This window comes from Pomacea canaliculata, linkage group LG9 (assembly GCF_003073045.1).
Source record: "Pomacea canaliculata isolate SZHN2017 linkage group LG9, ASM307304v1, whole genome shotgun sequence".
Lineage (NCBI taxonomy): Eukaryota > Metazoa > Mollusca > Gastropoda > Architaenioglossa > Ampullariidae > Pomacea > Pomacea canaliculata.
The window spans coordinates 8,182,070-8,200,240 of NC_037598.1; the positions used below are offsets into that span (position 1 = coordinate 8,182,070).

General features: G+C 40.1%; 1 protein-coding gene across 2 annotated transcripts; it reads left to right on the plus strand.

The window, feature by feature from the left end:
* Positions 1-1,560: 1,560 nt before the first annotated feature.
* Positions 1,561-17,450, plus strand: LOC112571512 (gelsolin-like protein 2). 2 transcript variants are annotated; one of them, XM_025250525.1, is made up of 11 exons: positions 1,561-1,716; positions 5,668-5,796; positions 6,154-6,302; positions 6,969-7,040; positions 9,919-10,046; positions 10,687-10,795; positions 11,527-11,637; positions 12,202-12,282; positions 13,232-13,393; positions 13,699-13,794; positions 16,113-17,450. In XM_025250525.1, exons 2-11 carry the CDS (start codon positions 5,709-5,711, stop codon positions 16,209-16,211), a joined length of 1,095 nt encoding a protein of 364 aa, XP_025106310.1. In that variant the 5' UTR covers positions 1,561-1,716; positions 5,668-5,708; the 3' UTR covers positions 16,212-17,450. The 2 variants fall into 2 exon arrangements, with proteins under 2 accessions (XP_025106310.1, XP_025106311.1); XM_025250526.1 differs by having other exon boundaries at positions 1,566-1,716; positions 5,691-5,796.
* Positions 17,451-18,171: the final 721 nt, after the last annotated feature.

Sequence of the window (18,171 nt, forward strand, 5' to 3'; positions counted from 1 at the left end):
AAGTGCCCCTCCCCCCCAAAAAAAAAAAAATACAAAGCAAAAAGTATTCATTTCCTGTTACCTTCACACACAACTTTGCCAATCTTCGTCAACATTTTGAAATTCGCCTGGCTGACAGCAAACTAGGCTAACCAAACACACATCGTTGAATATGTGGCTATTTGTCAGATTTTCATATGACTGGTGTTCAACGACCATTCAGTTTGTCTGTCCATGTACTAAATGACAACAACACTAAACTGCATTCTAAACTAAACTGAAATAAGTACAAGATAGTAGGGAACGCCTGGTCTCCAGCTGCACACCACCAGACTTTTATCAAGTTTGTGTGAAAAGATCGTCGAGCTTTTATATCTGCCTTGCTCTACTTCCCACATTAATTGGAGAGAAGTATCACATAGATTTTCAAACCGGGTGCAACTTGCACTCACCTAGTCACACTCCCCTAGGAACATGTAGAGTGCATAAACAACATTCTATCAATACAGAACAAGAATAATGAGACTAACGAGGGGTTTGTTTGTTTTTCTTTTTTTAAAATGGGAGTGGCAAATGATAACCTCGCATGTTTTCCCCTTTCACTTGTCGACTATTTTCACTTTACAACATTAAGTGCATATAAATAGCTAACGACATTTAAAACAGTATAAAAGCGACACCCCACTCGATCACAAGGCAAGCAGGAAAGATCATGCTCATCTTTCCTGCTTTACACCCAGCAAGGGATGTGTGTGAGAGAGAGACAGAGAGAGTTTCTGTGTGTGCTAGAGAGAATTTGTGTAGTTGTGTGTAGTATATGTATAGATGCATATATGTGAATAGTACCTACCAATCTGCAATATCTTGTCATCAGACCGTAAAACATGTTTGAATATCTCTTTCGTGAGAGAGAGAATGTGCGTGCATATCTGTGTAGTGTATGCTTGTCTGCAGGGCCGCCGAGAGCCAGCCCGGGCCCCGGGACAGACCTCTCCGGGCCCCTTGTACTTGTAATCGTAAATTATTTTCCCAGTATATAATGTATATTTACAATTCGAATCTCAATATCTACACTCAAACTCAACTTCTGCATGTGTAATGCTTGGGTGTTCTGTCCTTAGACCTTTCTTTAAAAGAAAAAGAAAAGGAGAAGAAAAAAAATTTACTGACCAAGGCCGGGCCCCCTTGACAGCCGCGGGCCCGGGTACACCAGACCCCCCTGTCCCCCACTCTCGTCAGGCCTGCTTGTCTGCATGTGTGCGAATAGTATTTGTCAGTGTTTGTGCACGATATGTAGAAAGACAAGTAGAAGGGATAGAAACACAATGTGCGAGATTTTATATAGTGTAGGTATATTATGCATGTGCGTGAACAGCACTTACCTATCGATCGGTGTGTGTGTGTGTGTGCGCGCGTGTGTGTGTGTGCACGCGCCTGTATGTTTTCAATGAAGTCTGCAATACCAATGCAAGTAGTCTCGGGGAGAAATGTCACTACATACGCTTTTGTCATTGCCAGCAACGACCGGCTGACTCGCTGCGTGCAGTTATCGATGATGACAGGTTAACTGCCTGGCGACAACCGAGCAGTCAGTTGGAGAGAGCTTTTGGGACAGGTCGTCTGCATTGCTGGCTGCATGTTACACAATCCGGAAGACACACAGTATAAAAGTCCTGCCGCGACCCACGCGCCGCGCACTGGCACAGTTGGGAAGCAGACGACACAGCGCTTGCTAAGGTAGGATGCACATCAATTGCTTAATTTGTTTTAAAAATAGTTTGATAACTGAATGTCCTGTCTCTTTCCTTTGTTCGATTGTTGGGAAAAGGATTACAATTATTAGATGTAATAAATAAGAGCTTCCGTTAAAAATTAAATTTTAAGAATTTCCGCTAAAAACGTTGAGTTACGAGAGGATCGTTCAAAGAGGCTGATGCTGGTGGATTGATCCTGGAGGCATTGTTTCCTCAAGCCTGCAAAAAAGCCGTTACCTAACTGGTTGTATGCCTAGGTGTAAAATATTTGTCAATACATACCAGTGAACTGGAGAGCTAGTCTGGAACATGCAAACACATGAATGTTGGCATGTTGATGCAGAAGACTCTTTTCCTACACAAGGAATTTTGTTCTTAGAGGCCCTGGCAGACATATGAATATGTCAGTTGGTTTAGTGGCCATCAGACATAGTCACAGTATGTGATATTTCCATATTAGTAAATGTCCATTAACGAAGACCTTTATAAGGAGAAGCACAGCCTCATTGGAAAGATTTGCCTTAAAATGACCGACTCTCCTCAACCTGTGTCTGCGCCCTCTGAGAATTGAATGTTATTTCTTGAACAGCGACAGTATACCTTTATCTCTAACAGTATAGTTTTGCACTCAAGTAGCCTTATCTGCTTGGCGGTAAATGTTGTAGTTGTCCTCTACGATTGACCTTAATTCTTGGCAGTTAAATAGTTCTGATTGTTGTTGCTGTAAGCTTAGGGTTCCTTTCGCTCTCAACCCCCAGCTCCCAACTATCTCTCTCTCCTCCCCACCCCACAAAAGAACTAAAATATCTAGTGTTAAATAATCAATGTTATTAAAGAACAAGTAAACGTATTTCAGTTTTGTGGGAAATGGCCGCCGTTGGTAACTCCTAGGTGGAAGCTCATGAAGTCACTGATAGGCTGTAATCCACCCGTCCACCTGTAATATTTCAAAGGTGACTACGGTTGTAAAACTAGACTCGTCAGTACTTCCTACTGAAAACACACACACACACACTCTGTCATTCCCACTTGACTTCTGTCTTTAAACGCACATAAATTTATGACATCAACACACAAGTACAAGTTCTGAACAAGGTCAACCCAAAAGTAAAGAAATACTGTCACTCGTGAACTCTTCCATACATTTGTACACTTAGAAAAAGGGAAAAAAAATCATTCGTGAGATATTGGATCATACCGGTTAAATCAGACTGACTGCACAGAGAGGGAAGGAGAATCTTTTAAACGTTTGAACTGAAAGTCCGTTATCAATCGTTAGTTAATTTCCTCACTGGCTCAAACGATAGCAGGACATTTTTGTTATTGTTCTTGTCAATGGCAGTGACGCCCATCGTGGTCGGGGTGTGTCACCAGAATTCAAAGGTTGTTTGAACATTGTATTTCTTATGTTACTTGCCATGGAACAAGATTTGTCGAGCGTAGGGGTAAAATGTTGGGTAAGTTAGCTTATAGTAATTGTAAAGCAGTAGGCCTGTTGAGGTTTTACCTTCCGAGGAACACTTCCCTCGTGGAGAGATCTTAGCCGAAAACAAGGAGGAGATCGAGATCCTAGTCTGCTAAATGCGTTTCTATGGAAAAAGCAGTTCTTGAAAACGTGCAATGCCGGGACATTATGTACTTAGGCAGACTATTCAAGAGACTGAGGACCTAAAGATTCTACAAGGATGTGTGCACCTCTGGACACGAGGCCTATTTTGATGACCTCTCGTGCGCAATTCCAAACTGCGAAGTCGGTAACTGGAGGCATCGATGAAGTGTAATCCCTGGGTCATCTTTCATTACTTCAGTCACCCCTCAACCTGCGAAATTTGAGGCTTGGTATCCGTAGTTCCTTGGGGCGATCGGTTTACCACAGATGGGGAAACTACCTTTGCAGCTCTGAAGCACGTTCTCAAGCAGCATTGTATCTTTCTTGATTATCTGTGTCTAAACTACTTGAGATGAGGCCCAGCTGACCCTTTTAAAGGGACAAAATCGACTGCTTGTCAATGTAATCAAAGAAAAGCCTGATAATAGCGAAACATCTGATAAAATTGTTCACTGCTTTTACAAAATTTTGAAAGTCCGTGTTGGGTCTGAGTCAGTCACACCCCTTTTCTCAGAAACGGGATGGGTACATGAAATGATAGTTTTGTAATCTGTCTTTTCAGTCTTAAAACCTCAACAAAAGGTGTCATAGCCGATTGCTGTCACTACAAAGAGGCAACACCTTACACCCAGCAATGGCTCCATGATGTCGTGTCCTTTATTCACACCGCCTACCTGTAATAAAACACAGATTGCCGGGATTTGTAATGGTGTCAGGTCTCGAGGATGTTCGTAAACCCTTATCAGCAATCACACAATCAATAGAACAGACTATGTTTCTCGCTTTGTCAAGCATATCTCGTATAGAAATGAAGATCGTTATTCAATTGTGGGAAGCAAAACTAATTTTTAACTTTTATGGAACATTTATTTTTGTAATCAAATAAACGTGTAAAAATCTAGTTTCATAAAAAAAACAATGCCTTAAATTTTCCTTCTTTAATTTTTGTCACACGGGTCTAAATAACCTCTTAATGTACTATTTATTCTCTCATAAAGGTATATATATATAAATGGAAGACCGCCGCATTATCTTTCTTCAACTTTGTAACCCTCTTCAACGATTTATCCACATACATTAACACTCATTTCAAATGTGTCCATGGTTTAGCCAGGTTCTTTCATTATTCCTCTTCTTTCTTTCGCTCTCTCCATTTCGTGTTTCTTACACAAGCATTGCACGAGCTCATGCTCGCAGGAAGAAGGAAGAAATTTGAATCTCTCTCTCACACACAAAAATGAGATGTAAGGCTTAGTCGCTTATCATGTAACAAACAGAATGAGCTTACATGACCAGGCTCATTCTTTTCCGGCTGAAATGATGATACTTCGCTATCTGTGGTATCATCTTTAATTTCTCAAATTTCCCATCCGTCTTCAGTTGCAAACCAAAAGTTTTCTACGAAGCAAAATGTAGGTCCGACTTGTAGCCCGCCTCGCTTTCTCCTTTAATGGTACTCCTCGATGTCTGCTGTCCAGACCAGAGACTGCTCATATATTACATACACAAAACACAGGAAAGACAGGAAAGAGCTAAAGCTATTTTGGATTCTGTAATTCCCTCTCAAGATCTCTAGTGTTTTTTTCAAATCGGAGATTGCCAGTGCTTTGATCACCCGGTGTATAATCGGATTCATGCAAAGCTTGCGTGCATACCACACAGCTTCCATCACACCATCGATTACATACATACATATCCTGCGTCACTGCCATGTTGATTTTGTTCCCTCTTCATTCATGTAAGTGTTTTAGTGCAGGGAAGTCTACAAGAGTGGTGTTGCACTGCAGTTGCCTCATTAAAATAAAAAGGTTGGGGGGAGGTGCACGGGTAGACAAGCATGGAGGCAGGTAGGCAGGCAGCCAGAGAGCAGATAAAACAATCATGTCGCACCACCATCATCATCATAATTGACACAAAGAAGTGGGCGATAAAAAGGGAGAAATGTTTTCACATAAGGGCAGAATGTCAGCAGAGGGAAAAGGGGGATGGATAGATTATGGAAACGCGCGCGTGCACACACAATATATAAATAAACAACACACAAACCCACTCAAAGAGAGAATATGTAAACAGTATATGTTGATATTCTCACATACGACTGACTGGGTGTCTCTCATGTCAATATGGTTATTTGTATAATCTTTCAAAGAAGTGTATATATTTCTGTGAGTACGATACGTAAGATCTTTTTCACGTGTTGACTGTCTCATTTTCTCTGTCTCTCTATCTTTCTGACCAAGATCCACTGTCTTCTCTATGTCCACCGCCAATATGCACAGTTGTAATTTACCATTTTAATTTCTGACTCATTTTGCCCTGTTTTAGGATAACAGAATTTGAAACTTCAGCTGTCGCAGACACAAGACATGGAAGGTCTCATCAAGCCTAAACAGTACGACTGGAAGGATTCGAACCTCGCACTGTTTGGATCAGACGTCGAAAATCAAGTGAAAAGTGAGTTGCCAAAACCTTCGTGCTAGCTGGTTTTTGTGTTTTGTTTTCGTCTCCTCGTCTTCCTGATTTCAGACTTGACAATAAATAATGTTTTCTCTAGCTCTTTCCTTAAAGGAACGTTACAAATTTTGTTTTCTGTCACATCTTGAAATGATTTGAATTAAACATACGAATATACATAAAGACTGTATCAATATTTATGGTCTTTGGTCAATGATATGCAATGTTTGTAAAACGTATTGAGTGTACAGTACAGTGAAAGTATGCATTAAATAAATCTGAATTTTATTTTACTTATTTTTCCCCAGTATTTGAGGGTAGCTGCTGTTGTTAACTTGTGAGACTGTGTGTTTTCAGAGGAGTCGGCCGAGTGTGAGCCTGCCTGGCGGAAAGCAGGACAGGAGTTTGGTCTACAGATTTGGCGCATCGTCAAGTTCAAAGTGACTGAGTGGCCAAAGAGCGAGTATGGCAAGTTCTATAATGGAGATTCCTACATCATCTTAAATGTAAGGGTACCTCCAAGTATTTGTGTTCTTTTAAGAAGTCTTTGTTTTTTCCAATCTGTGTACATTTCCGAAGTCAATAACAAAGAAACTCTTCTTTCAACCATATTTGGGAAATTTACCAGGATTGCTGCACTTTTTTGGCAAGAGCTTGTAATGTGATCAAAGCTTCAATGCCTAGTTCTTTTCTACTTGCTGGTTCCTCTCTCTCTCTCTCTCTCTGTGTGCCTTAATTTCCCTTTGTGTAAAAAAAAGAAGAAGCATATTAATTTTTTTTTTACAGGGAAGGGAAGTTTTATCGAATCGTTCCGTTAGACACATTCAAAATAAATGCTACACTTTGCCACATTTCTTTCAGCATGCTGTACTGTATTATAGTTAGTAGTATTGCATTACAATTACTCTACAAGAAGGAGAGCTGGTATAATATATTTATATATTACTTATATGTACATGTATGTGTATCTGTGTCTTATGCGTGCCGTCAATAGCTTGACCTTTCTGTGTCTGGTGGTGTTTGTATGTATCTCGAGAACAGTACATTGAGATTTTGAGCTTTACCCAGACTAGAAACAATTGCATCCAACTTGACCCTTAAAGACCGTACAATCTACTTTTTTCACTTGTTTGCTCATGTCTGTTTTGAAATCTCTGAATTTCTGTCATCAGACTTACCAAGAAGAAGGTTCCGATCAACTTCTGTACGATGTTCATTTCTGGATTGGAAAGTACAGCACTCAGGTTAGCCCAGATATCATACGATTATCTTTCCTGTTTTCAATTTTTTTAGTTTACATATTTCCATGTTATTTAATTCTGTGTAAAGTTATAATATTGCATATAAAAAGTGACATTTTTAATGGCAGAAAAGACAACGAGAGGCAAAAAACTTTGAGTCACACAATTTTTAAAATTAAGCTTGAAGATCGTGTAAACTAAAATTTCATCCATTCTGGCTTTAATGATAACAGTCTTGTTTTCATAAGAAGCCAGTGAATTATATACAGGGAAAGCTGACTGTTGAAACACAGGTGGCAGAGCCGTGTGATTATGGCGATATAGTTCGGAGGCAAAATGGTTGCCCACTTCTCAAACATCTAGGCTATTTTATTCCTTTATTTTCCCCTGCAGTCGAGGTTTTCACGCGAACGGTCGTTTCCCAGAAGTGACAGGTGGTGACGGTCTCAGTCATTTCTATGAAATGGTTTACCACCTGAGACATATCCTGTTAGTCCGGTTTCCATGTAAGACAACCTAGAAAAGCTATGAGCCGAGGAGGATATCAGTTAACAATGACTCAGGTAGTGAATCAACTAGAAACTTAACTTGCTCAAAACTACACTATCTTTATGGAATTGTTTTTTGAGGCCTCAGACACTGAACATAGACATTGATTTATGGCTGCTGGTGAGAGACGGAAAGTTTGAATTACTTCCCTATCCATTTGGTGAACAAGAGTTAATAATTTTCCTGTGTATCTTAGATAAGTCAGCGCTGCTATGCCGGCTCAGTGGACCTCAGTATGTTGAAGATTTCAAATGTCATTACAGATGAAATCTTTTGCTAATTCGAGTTCCTGTTTATCCTGTGGGGATGTTAGTGGGTGCGATGTCTATAAAGCCTTTGAGCCTATAGCAAGTGTAATCTTTTCCTGTTTATCAGAAATGTAGGCCGACTGTAAGCCTGATCACGAACTTGTATTACTGGAATGCTGGTAGACGATTTTTTTCCGGTTAACGACTAAAACGAGGCAGGTTTGCACAAAGCTTCCGGTTTAGTCACATTCTTTGTTACGGCTCGCTGAGACTAACAGCGGAGAACTTCGCAAGAGGCTAAGTGTTGGTCTCGGCAGACAGACAGCAGTCCACCTATACACGTGGTCTGATCTAGAATATTGCTATAAAAAAAGGGGGGGGGGAATACGTCACGTGACTCGAAACAGGTGGAAAGGAAGTACAAACTGCCAGTGTATGTTAATTATTCCGCAGCTGCGCTTCCTTTTCCCTCTGTGAATGCGTGCGAAAGGGATATGTTTTTTTTTTCTACGGTTTCATTTTTACGTTTGTTTAGCTGTTACTTCCCTTTCACTTTCATAGCAAAAAAATAAAAAAATAAAATAAATAAATAAATAAATAAATAAATAAATAAAAATCCGAAGTCATATACAACCCAGCCCAAGTTCTTTTCTGAAACAAAGCACGCTCCTTTTAGTTTAAGTTTCACTTCGAGGTTTACTGAGGGCGTGGATTGATGCTCCCATTGAATTAACATTTTTTTTTTTGCTCGTTGCCCGGTATATGGATATGAAAAAGTTGACAATACACTAAGTCCAGTCCATTTTTTTCAGTTTCCTCATAAAGACCTGTCAAAGACGCATGGCCAACACGAAGTGTAACACGGCCCTATACTCGACCACGAAGGCTTGTTTATGATCTGTCAGGCTGTGGAGCAACCCACACATTCCCTTCACTTAGCTACATTCTCAGTTTGTTTCGACGCACATAATAACCAAGAGTCCTTGTTCTTTCCTACACCTACTTCACCGAGTATGGGAGAACACTCTAACTGATCGATAATTAAATGTTTTAAATTAAATAATTAAGCACACACACACACACACACGAATATTGCCAATGAAACTGTCAGGCCATAATGACACGCGAGGTCTCAGTCCCTGTGAAAATGTTGTTTCATAATCACAAAATATCAGGTCATAAATAATGAAGGACTACTGGAATGAGAAGTGTGCAAGAATTTCCTCCTTCATGACAGATTTACAGTGCCTAAAGTACCATTCTGAAATGTCTGCTCACCAGGATCACGCAGAACTAACTTCCTTAGTATGCACGTACTTGGACCCTGGTGGTATTACCTTTTTCCTGTTCATCACCATTGTTTCCCTTGACCAATACTTGCTGACCTTTGTTGGTAACTTCATTCCTACTGATCGTCGTGGACATTGTCTAGAGGCAGAGGCTGACAGACAAGGTTTGCTTCCTTGCAGTAGTCAAGTGCTGCATCAATCTGCCCTTCACCTCCCAATGCATGTCAAACGCATTCACCAATGCCGGTCTGCACAAAGTTTTCACTACAAAATATGCATTCTGGCTGATGATAACTACATAGCTAATAACAAATAAATTAATTCATCTCACACAACACACGTGAGGCCCCAAAAAATCCGAGGACCCACGATTTCCACCCTTTCTGCGGCAGAAGGGTAAGAACACAGGGACAGCTCTACCCCCGTCCTCCCTTTACCTGCCCTTACAATGACAATTCAGTACTCGGAGAAATTTCCATGACATTTCACTGTTATCAAAAATGTGTTTATGGAACAAACGCTTGGTCAATTTAAAAAAAGATGTGGACAATACATTGCAAGGCACAATTAATGTCACTGTAGAGAAACCAGATATGCTGGGTGCAGAATATTCTCAGTATCAACCTGAAAACAAACTGTTCTGTGAGAAGAAAAATCACCTTGTCCTTGCATTATAAAATGAAAAGGCAATGCAAAAAATAGTTCAAGCATCATCCAGTACCAACATATTGTGATGTTTGTCCACCACTGCATGCGGGTGGTGCTTTCATCACAACTGTTTGCTCCTGTCGTTAGGACGAGTACGGAACGGCGGCGTACAAGACAGTGGAGCTCGACACCTACCTCAACGACGTTCCCATCCAGCACCGCGAGGTGCAGGACCACGAGTCGGCTCTCTTCCGGTCCTACTTTCCGACCGTCACGTAAGTGCAGGCTTATTCATGGTTGGTTCATCTTAAAAATTATTTCAAAGTAGAAGTTGCTTGTGCCTAATTCTTTATTATTTCACAAAGTGTTATCACAAATGAGTTCTTTAAGTTCTTTAAATTAAGTGTCTTGTGCTGAAAGTTGTTTACGTCTGCAGCTGAATCAGGTTCTGCTTTTTCCCTTAAGGCTTGTTAGTGTAGAAGGGTGAGAACGTCTTCACAAAGTTTTTGTTGTTGTTGTTGTTGTTGTTGTTGTTGTTGTTGTTGAGGGAAGGGGATACACATCCCTCTTTCTTTCTTTCTCTCCCACCTACTCCCACTGCTCACCTCCTTTTAGTCCATTCATTAACTACTTTCTGGGCTAGGTGTTAATACTTGCTATTAAAATTAGACTAGAGATGCAAAAAGCGAACATAGTGGCTACAGTAAAAAAAACCAACATTTATCAATTATCATAACGATCCAAAAATAGTTATCTCCTTCCTGTTCTGGCTGTCTGGCCTAGCTAAACTCACGCAAGCCAATGATGTCCTTCTAGTGTATTCAGCTGCGTTAAAAAGTAGTTTTTAATCTCTAAAACAAGGGAACTAGGAGTTAATGTTCAAGTCAGACAGTTTTCTGTTTTCGTTCTTTACAGAATTTTGGAGGGAGGCGCCGACAGCGGCTTCCGGAAGGTGAAGCCAGAAGAGTACAGACCACGACTTCTACATTTCCATGGTGACAAACATGGAGTCAGAGTCAGGGAGGTCAGTTGGATATCAGCTCATTTGGCTAGCAACACAATACACATACACTGAGGCTGTCACCCGTTCACGGATACGTGCCAGCTAAACTGAAAAGGCCTGTCAGCATTCCTGGAGACTGACGTCACAATATACCTGAACACCCCAACGGTTTTGTCCAGGAGAAGCCATATGCTGATTGTTAAATTAGTCTCATTTTCCCAGAAGGGTCTGATAGCAACGAAAGTTAACCCCCTTAGTTTCAGCAAATACTGTTTCTTTCCGATCTACAGACAGCCAAACACCAAAGACATACTGTTTGTCCTCTTGGGGTATAGTTCGGGGAGTCAGCGAGAGATACCCTGCACCTGTGGGTGACTAACCTATGGCAAACGTAACCTCCATCCATCCAGTGCCCTACATGAGCTATATATCCTCCAGTTTTATTGCTGTATTACTCAGCCCTTTGCGTGTATCGTGCAGTCAGGTGCTTTGTCATGAGCATTATCCTCGAGTAACCCAATCACTCAAACTTTACGGAAACCTAACGGTGCTGAACTAAGAGGCAACCCGAGACCGCTCACGCCTCAAATAAGACCTGTATGAGTTTGATAAATCGCTGTATATTAACTTTACTACTATTATTTAGTGTTAGCACTATGATAGCAAAATAAGTGTTAGCGCTATATTAGCAAACTACAAAGTGTTAGCACTATGCTTATCCTAAACACAGTTCTGACGCGTTCTGTAAACAGGTACCCCGATGTCGGTCCCGGATAGACTCTACTGATGTATACATTCTGGACCTGGGATTGAGGCTCATCCAGTGGAACGGCAGAGGCAGTAACAAAGACGAAAGGTTCCAGGTCAGTAGCGGGCTTCATATTTCGCCTTTTCACCCGATATCACTGTAACACACTATAGATGTGGCATATAGCAAGACAGTCAACATCAAGCAGTCAGTCAAGTTGCTCTTAAAATTGAAAGACTTACCTGAGAGAGCAATTATATTAAAATAAGTAGAGTCTTAACTCATTAGCGAAGACTAATTTCCAAAATCTGAGTGACGAAAGTAAAACTTTGTTTAAGCATGATTGGTGATCTGCCACAAACCTTGAAATACTACAGTTCTCATCTGGGCTTTAGAAAAAAAAGGTCCAAAGGTCATGTTCTGTGACGTAACAAAAGTAGGTTTGCTGATTATGCAACGATTGATGATTGATGATGATTTTCCTGTGAAGCATACAGCTCTGTGATTTTTTTAAAAAGTACAGCACAATGCCAAAAATTTGAGTGTACGTGGGGTCGTCTTGTGGACGGAAAGAACAAGACTGGACCATTCAGTCTTGCGTTTGCTATTTAAAAGTGCTACAATGCAGTACATCATATGTCTCAAATCATGTAATAATAACTGTTTGATCGTTATGAAGGCTTTGAGCTACAGCAAGCAGCTGGCCAGCGAGCGGGGAGGAAAGCCGAAAGTGGAGACAGTAGACGAGGGCAGCGATGCGGTAAGTTTCCTTGTTTACTGGTTCAGTGCGTATGTCTGTCCGTTCAACTGCCTATTATAACGTTTAAAGCGTGCTTTCGAAAGAGAAGGCATACCCTTAAGCTTGATCATGTTGGTGCAGCAGGCTTCTAATAGTTTGCAGGCTGAAAGTCATGTCTATCACGAGATAAAACGACAAGAACTAAAACTGAAACCGGTGGATCAGATGGCCACCACCAGCACGATGACACTATTGGGTTTGACACAGCAGTGACTAGGACAACACTCCACTTCGACTTTTCTCTTTTTAATGACCACACAAGCCATAACATTGTCGTTGCCTTCTGTGCAGTTTAATATTTCATTATGGTTGAAGCAGCTGGTAAAACGTTTAAGACACGTGCATATATTTTGTGGGTTCTTGTAGGTTTGTAACCATAAGTCTAATGATAGTTAAAGAGCTCTCTCTCATTTTGAAACGTTTTTGCGCCACCATAGCCGCGTGTGTTTCTCCAGAGACGTTATACCCGCTCTAGTTTCTCTAAATGAGACCGGTTGTTGTGGGGTGGGAGGGCGGGGAAGGACATGATGAGACGCAGCAGCAGCGAAGGCGCACCAACAGAGCGCATGTTGTGCCCCTCTTTGGAAGTCTCCCGTATGGCAGCCACTCAGCTCATTCATGTTAGTTAACCATTCTAGCGCTATACAAATTTAATTTTTTTTAAAGTGCCTGGGTACTTTTCCAACCTCGTTCCCGCCGAAAATTCTACAGCTGAACAGTGTTCACCAAATACTCTGTGTCACGTTTAACCCTTTTCCCGCTGACATTCTCATTCATTCTTCATTACATGTTATATACCTTTTGCAGTTCATAAGTAGCAAAGGGGTTAAAATAACCTAAAAACGTGGAGGCACAGACTGTTCCGTGACAGAACAATGTATCTTAATATGTCGCATCGATCTCATGGCAGAGGGAATTTGACCGGTACCTGGACAAGGAGAACGAGACAGAGGAAGAGTTCCTGGCAGCAGACAAAACCCCGGAGCTGTACAGACTGTCGGACGCCTCAGGCACCATGTCATTTAAACTGGAGAAACGGGGAAACGTATCCAGATCGGACTTTGACAGCAATGTACGTCTGTCTCTCTCCATCACTGTAACGTTTTCCGTTTTAATTTTAATATATAGATTTGTTTTGTTCTTGGATATGTCTCGACGATGCTCTATTTCTTTCAGTTCCAGACATGTCATTTAATTGGATAGTCCTTACCATCTTTGCTGCTGTATGTGTGTGATTTGCTTACGTTCAGTCCTAGATTATAAACATTTCATCCCCTTTCCACACAAAAATTCCCACTCAGTATGTTTGTTGTTACAATTTGTATTAATTCCGTTCTGGATGACGCCAAATAACAACAATTTTTATCTGCTTTCTAGGATGTTTTCATTTTTGACACAAAGAGTGAGCTCTTTGTGTGGATAGGATGCGATACGACAGAAGCTGAGAGAAAAAATGCCATGGTGTATGCACACGTAAGCTGCTATTTGCTCTACTTTTACGATATATAACGGTGTTCACGTGTTGTACACGCCCCTTTACCAACTCTGATATAACACAAAGGAAACAGTTTAGCAGACTGTTAAAAAATAGCCTCTCTATATCCTGCTTAAGACATACATAAATACGGTATTCTAAGACGATTACTTTTTAAGCAAACAATGTTTCTTTCTTGTTATTGCGTTTCGCAATACTGTATATTCAGGCTATCTGCTGCTAACTACAGTCCAAGGGAAATAACAAAGAAAAGTCATTAAGTCATAGCAAAATTACTTCCCTTGATTTTTGAGCTCTGTTTTTATCATCGATTTGCTTAGAACAAAAAGCACGGAATACCTTCAAGTTACAGAAAAAGGGAACTGACAAAGAAAAGAATGTTATCATTTAGGTGCAGCTATACTACTTCCCTTGATTTGACACTTTTCTGTCGCTGTCGATTTACATGAGGCTACATTGCAAGGGATGTAACAACGGAAAGAAGAGTGTCAATTAGGCGGGAAATTACTTCCCTTTATTTGTTGCACTGCAGAAAAACCATCATGTCAAAGAGCAAGGGAAGTACAATACAAATTTCTTAATCCACAAGGGCAATTCCAGATAGTACACGTACTAGCAATATATATATTGGAAATATGTTGAAATAATTTCTCTCACACAGACTAGTGAACATATACATTATATACACACACACATTCCCAGCAACAGTAGTGACCTTAGGTCACCTCAGGCTAGTACAAGATGATGGCCAGTAAATTTGATCAAGGAAATGGCATGTGGAATGAATGAGCTGCGGAGACGATTGGTTCTGCCTACAGGCATCGCGTACATACAGTCAGACCACAAGAGTGAAAACACATATCCCAGCACATGATCAGGAATAGAGAGGACGCAGGACTTCCTATGGATTTGTTGATGACAAAAGGCTGCCAAGTCCCTCTGCCTGATTCCTGATCTTGGAACAGATATTAACAAGGGAGACAAGACTGCCCCTGTTCCCTAGGGAGAGGCCGTGGAACCAATTTAAGCGATGAAAGAAAAAGTGATGAGACTTTCAATGAAGGACTGATAGAACCGAGTGAGGACTGCTGACAGAGAAAGATTTGATTGAGTTTCCGTTTAGGAGGTAAAGAAGTTGCTGGCTCATAAGGAGGATATCAGTGTTGATGTTCCATTTAAACTTGTTATCTACAACTATATTAGTTTACAATATGAATAGTAGAGAAGACAATCAGTAGCCTTGAGGGGAACCTGTACAGGTGACAACACTAGGATCTAACAGAAGACCATTAACATAAACTCTCTGCAGCCTGTTTGTTACAAAGTCCAGGTTCCAGAGAGTTAGTTGGTGGGATGGATGAAAGTTTGAAACTAGACTCGATCTCTGCAAACAAGTGAAGTTGCACAGCATTCAAAACAGAAGAAAAATCAGAGAAGTCTGGCATAAGCTCTGGGTTTTTTCCTAGATGTTTGTACATCGTATTTATTATAAACAGCTTAAGCTAATTAGCATCATCACCTCCTCCAGCTCTGTAGGAAACTGCAGTGGGTCAAGCAGCAGTCACAACTTCAATCGCTCCTTAGTGAACTTACAATTTTCTCAAGTGATTTACATGATGGACGCAAGAGCGACTGGTCTGAAGTTGTTGGGTTGACTGGGCCTAGTGAGTGGTGGGACAATTAATGTGCGAAAGTTTTCAAATATCAGGAATGTGACCAGAGACTACAAAGAGCTGGAATAGATGTTGTCAAACTCCACTTAGTTCATTGGCACAGTAATGAAGGGTGCGTCCACAGATGCCGTCTGGACCTGGAGCCTTATTAATGAGATCTTTGACAGAGGACTTCACACAACACATACTCAGAGACAAGAGACTGTTTTAGCGTGGAAACATTGTGAGAGAAGTCATGTTTCTCAAAACGGGCATAAAGAGAATAAAGAGAAGCATGTTGGGAATATCACATTCATCAACGCCTGAACGTGCCAATGGTTGTTTAAGAGCGTTTTCCTTGGAACAATAACAAATTAAGGAACCAAGGAAAGAGTGTCATTTAGGTGTTAAAGCATGCTCTTGAAAGAGTACCATTAGGCTTGGCCATGTTGGTGCAGCAGGCTTGTAATAGTTTGCAGGCTGAAAATCATGTCCCTTGACTTATTGCACAAAGTTTTGTTAACCACCGAGTGATTTACTTGAAACGATAAAGAGCAAACTATATGCTCTAATACATTTCATATTTTTTTCTTTCCAATGTTCAACATGTGGATGGTTTTTAATCAAACTTTTTCATGTTTCAGAGATACTTGATGGGTACAGACCACCCGATGCTTCCTGTCTCTTGCGTGTCGGAGAATGGCCGTCAAGCTCCAGCCTTTGTGTCGGCTCTTTCCTCGTAACAACGCACAGAGCCTCTTTGGAGGACCTATTGAAATCCATTCAGCAAATGTATTGGTACAGATTTATTCATAGTGTAACGGTTGACAGACATTACAAAAATTACATTTAACTCAAATAGAGTACAACTTACGTGAGATCTTCTTTCTGTATGTAATGGACTATAATATATACATATATATTTTTAAAGCATTTATATTCTTTACCCTAAAGGAAATATTTGAAAACAATTATTTCTGTGAACTGAATGTTTGAAAATCTTGTTGGTGATAGAGGCATATCAAACAAAGATGCCATTGTTGTTTAACATAGGTAAAATACAATCTGCCTTTCAAGTCTTTTTTAAAAAATTAATAATCTCGTTCACATGCTTTCTGTAGATAAACATATTATTGCACAATACCTCATAATATTCTTAGCTAAAAGCAGCATACAGCAGTTCAGCTAATCAACGTAAACACAAAAATTGAAAAAAAGTTTAAACATATAGAAAATGAATGTGAGACAAGTAGAATAAATCACAAAGTCAGCCAATAGAGGAATCTGTAATAATGTACAAATAGTGCTCAGATATTAGAATGGATCAATGGTCCAGTGCTTCACATAAGCGTAGGACTTCCGCTGTTGTTCTTCTTGTTTCCATCTGGTCCATGTTAATACTACCTGTTGAAGAAGCATATACAAATAAGCTTGCACAAACCACATTTTAGGCTAGTCAGAATGAGAATCATGCAAGCTACAATTATTTTTTTATTATTTTAAAAATGTTTTTGGTACTTTCAGTTCTTTAGAATGGAAAATAATTTAAGCTATAAAATATGACCACAGTCAACACACCGAACAAATTGCTGGAAACAGCACATTTAATGCATAATCAAATCATTGTATTCATTCAGTCATCATATTCCACCTCCTTCATCAGTTTAATAACATGAGCAACTTGTTTTTACAATTGTCTACTTGCTTAGAAACGGACAGAGAAAGATTGCATCTGCTGTTTGTAAAGTGCTTTACTGGAAATTTAATCATCTTTATGCAGCTCTTGTCAGCATGTGAGATTCTGCTTTATTTTTTAGCTTTCCTCTACTACCACCTTCACAAACTCTCATTGAAAACACATACACACCCTTTCCAGGCAATGTTTGCCTCAACAATTATGTGACCTTTTTATTTTGATTTGAAAACCTAGCTAGGTTTTCCTGAGACCCTGAAAATGTAAAATAAAGGCTTTATCTGAGGAATTGTTAATGGATTGTATTAGTGAATGCCATGAATGTTAAAGTACTTCATTTACTTTGGTAAGACTTGATTTTGCAGTAAGTGATGGCAGACTGCATGTATTCTGAAAGTATGAAATATAATAATAATAGAATTTATAAAGTATATTTTGCCTTGTGGATGCAGGCTCAATGTTCTGCACATAAAAAACAGTGAACTATACAAGAAACAACAGCATACAGACGACACATGAACTAAGAGCATGGATGAAAAACTAAGTGTGAGTGGAATAGTATGCTGGTTTATTCATGATATTTCTTAGAGAGTTCAGGTTTTTTGGCCTGAAAGCTTTGAATGAGACAGTTTGATGAGAAAGCAGCAGAAATTCAAACAGTGGTGCCTGAGAATGAAAATAAGGATCTGTTAAATCTCTTCCATCTGATGACTGGCCTAGAGGACGTAGAGGTGATGGCAGCAGGAGTGTCTTTTAACACCAAAAAAATGCAGACATTAAAAACGCACTCACACAGAGGAAGCACACATTTTTAGAAAAGAAACCATATATATATATTCATGCACACATGCTCACTTGCATGCACACCCACAGAGGGATGGAGGAAACTTTGAAGAAAATTGCAGTTGGTCAGATCTGTGAACAAAAAGAGGCGTGTTGGAGCCGGGATCCAAACAAAGAACTTATTTTTGTGGCGAATGCTTTAAGCCACTACACAGCCTTAATGACTG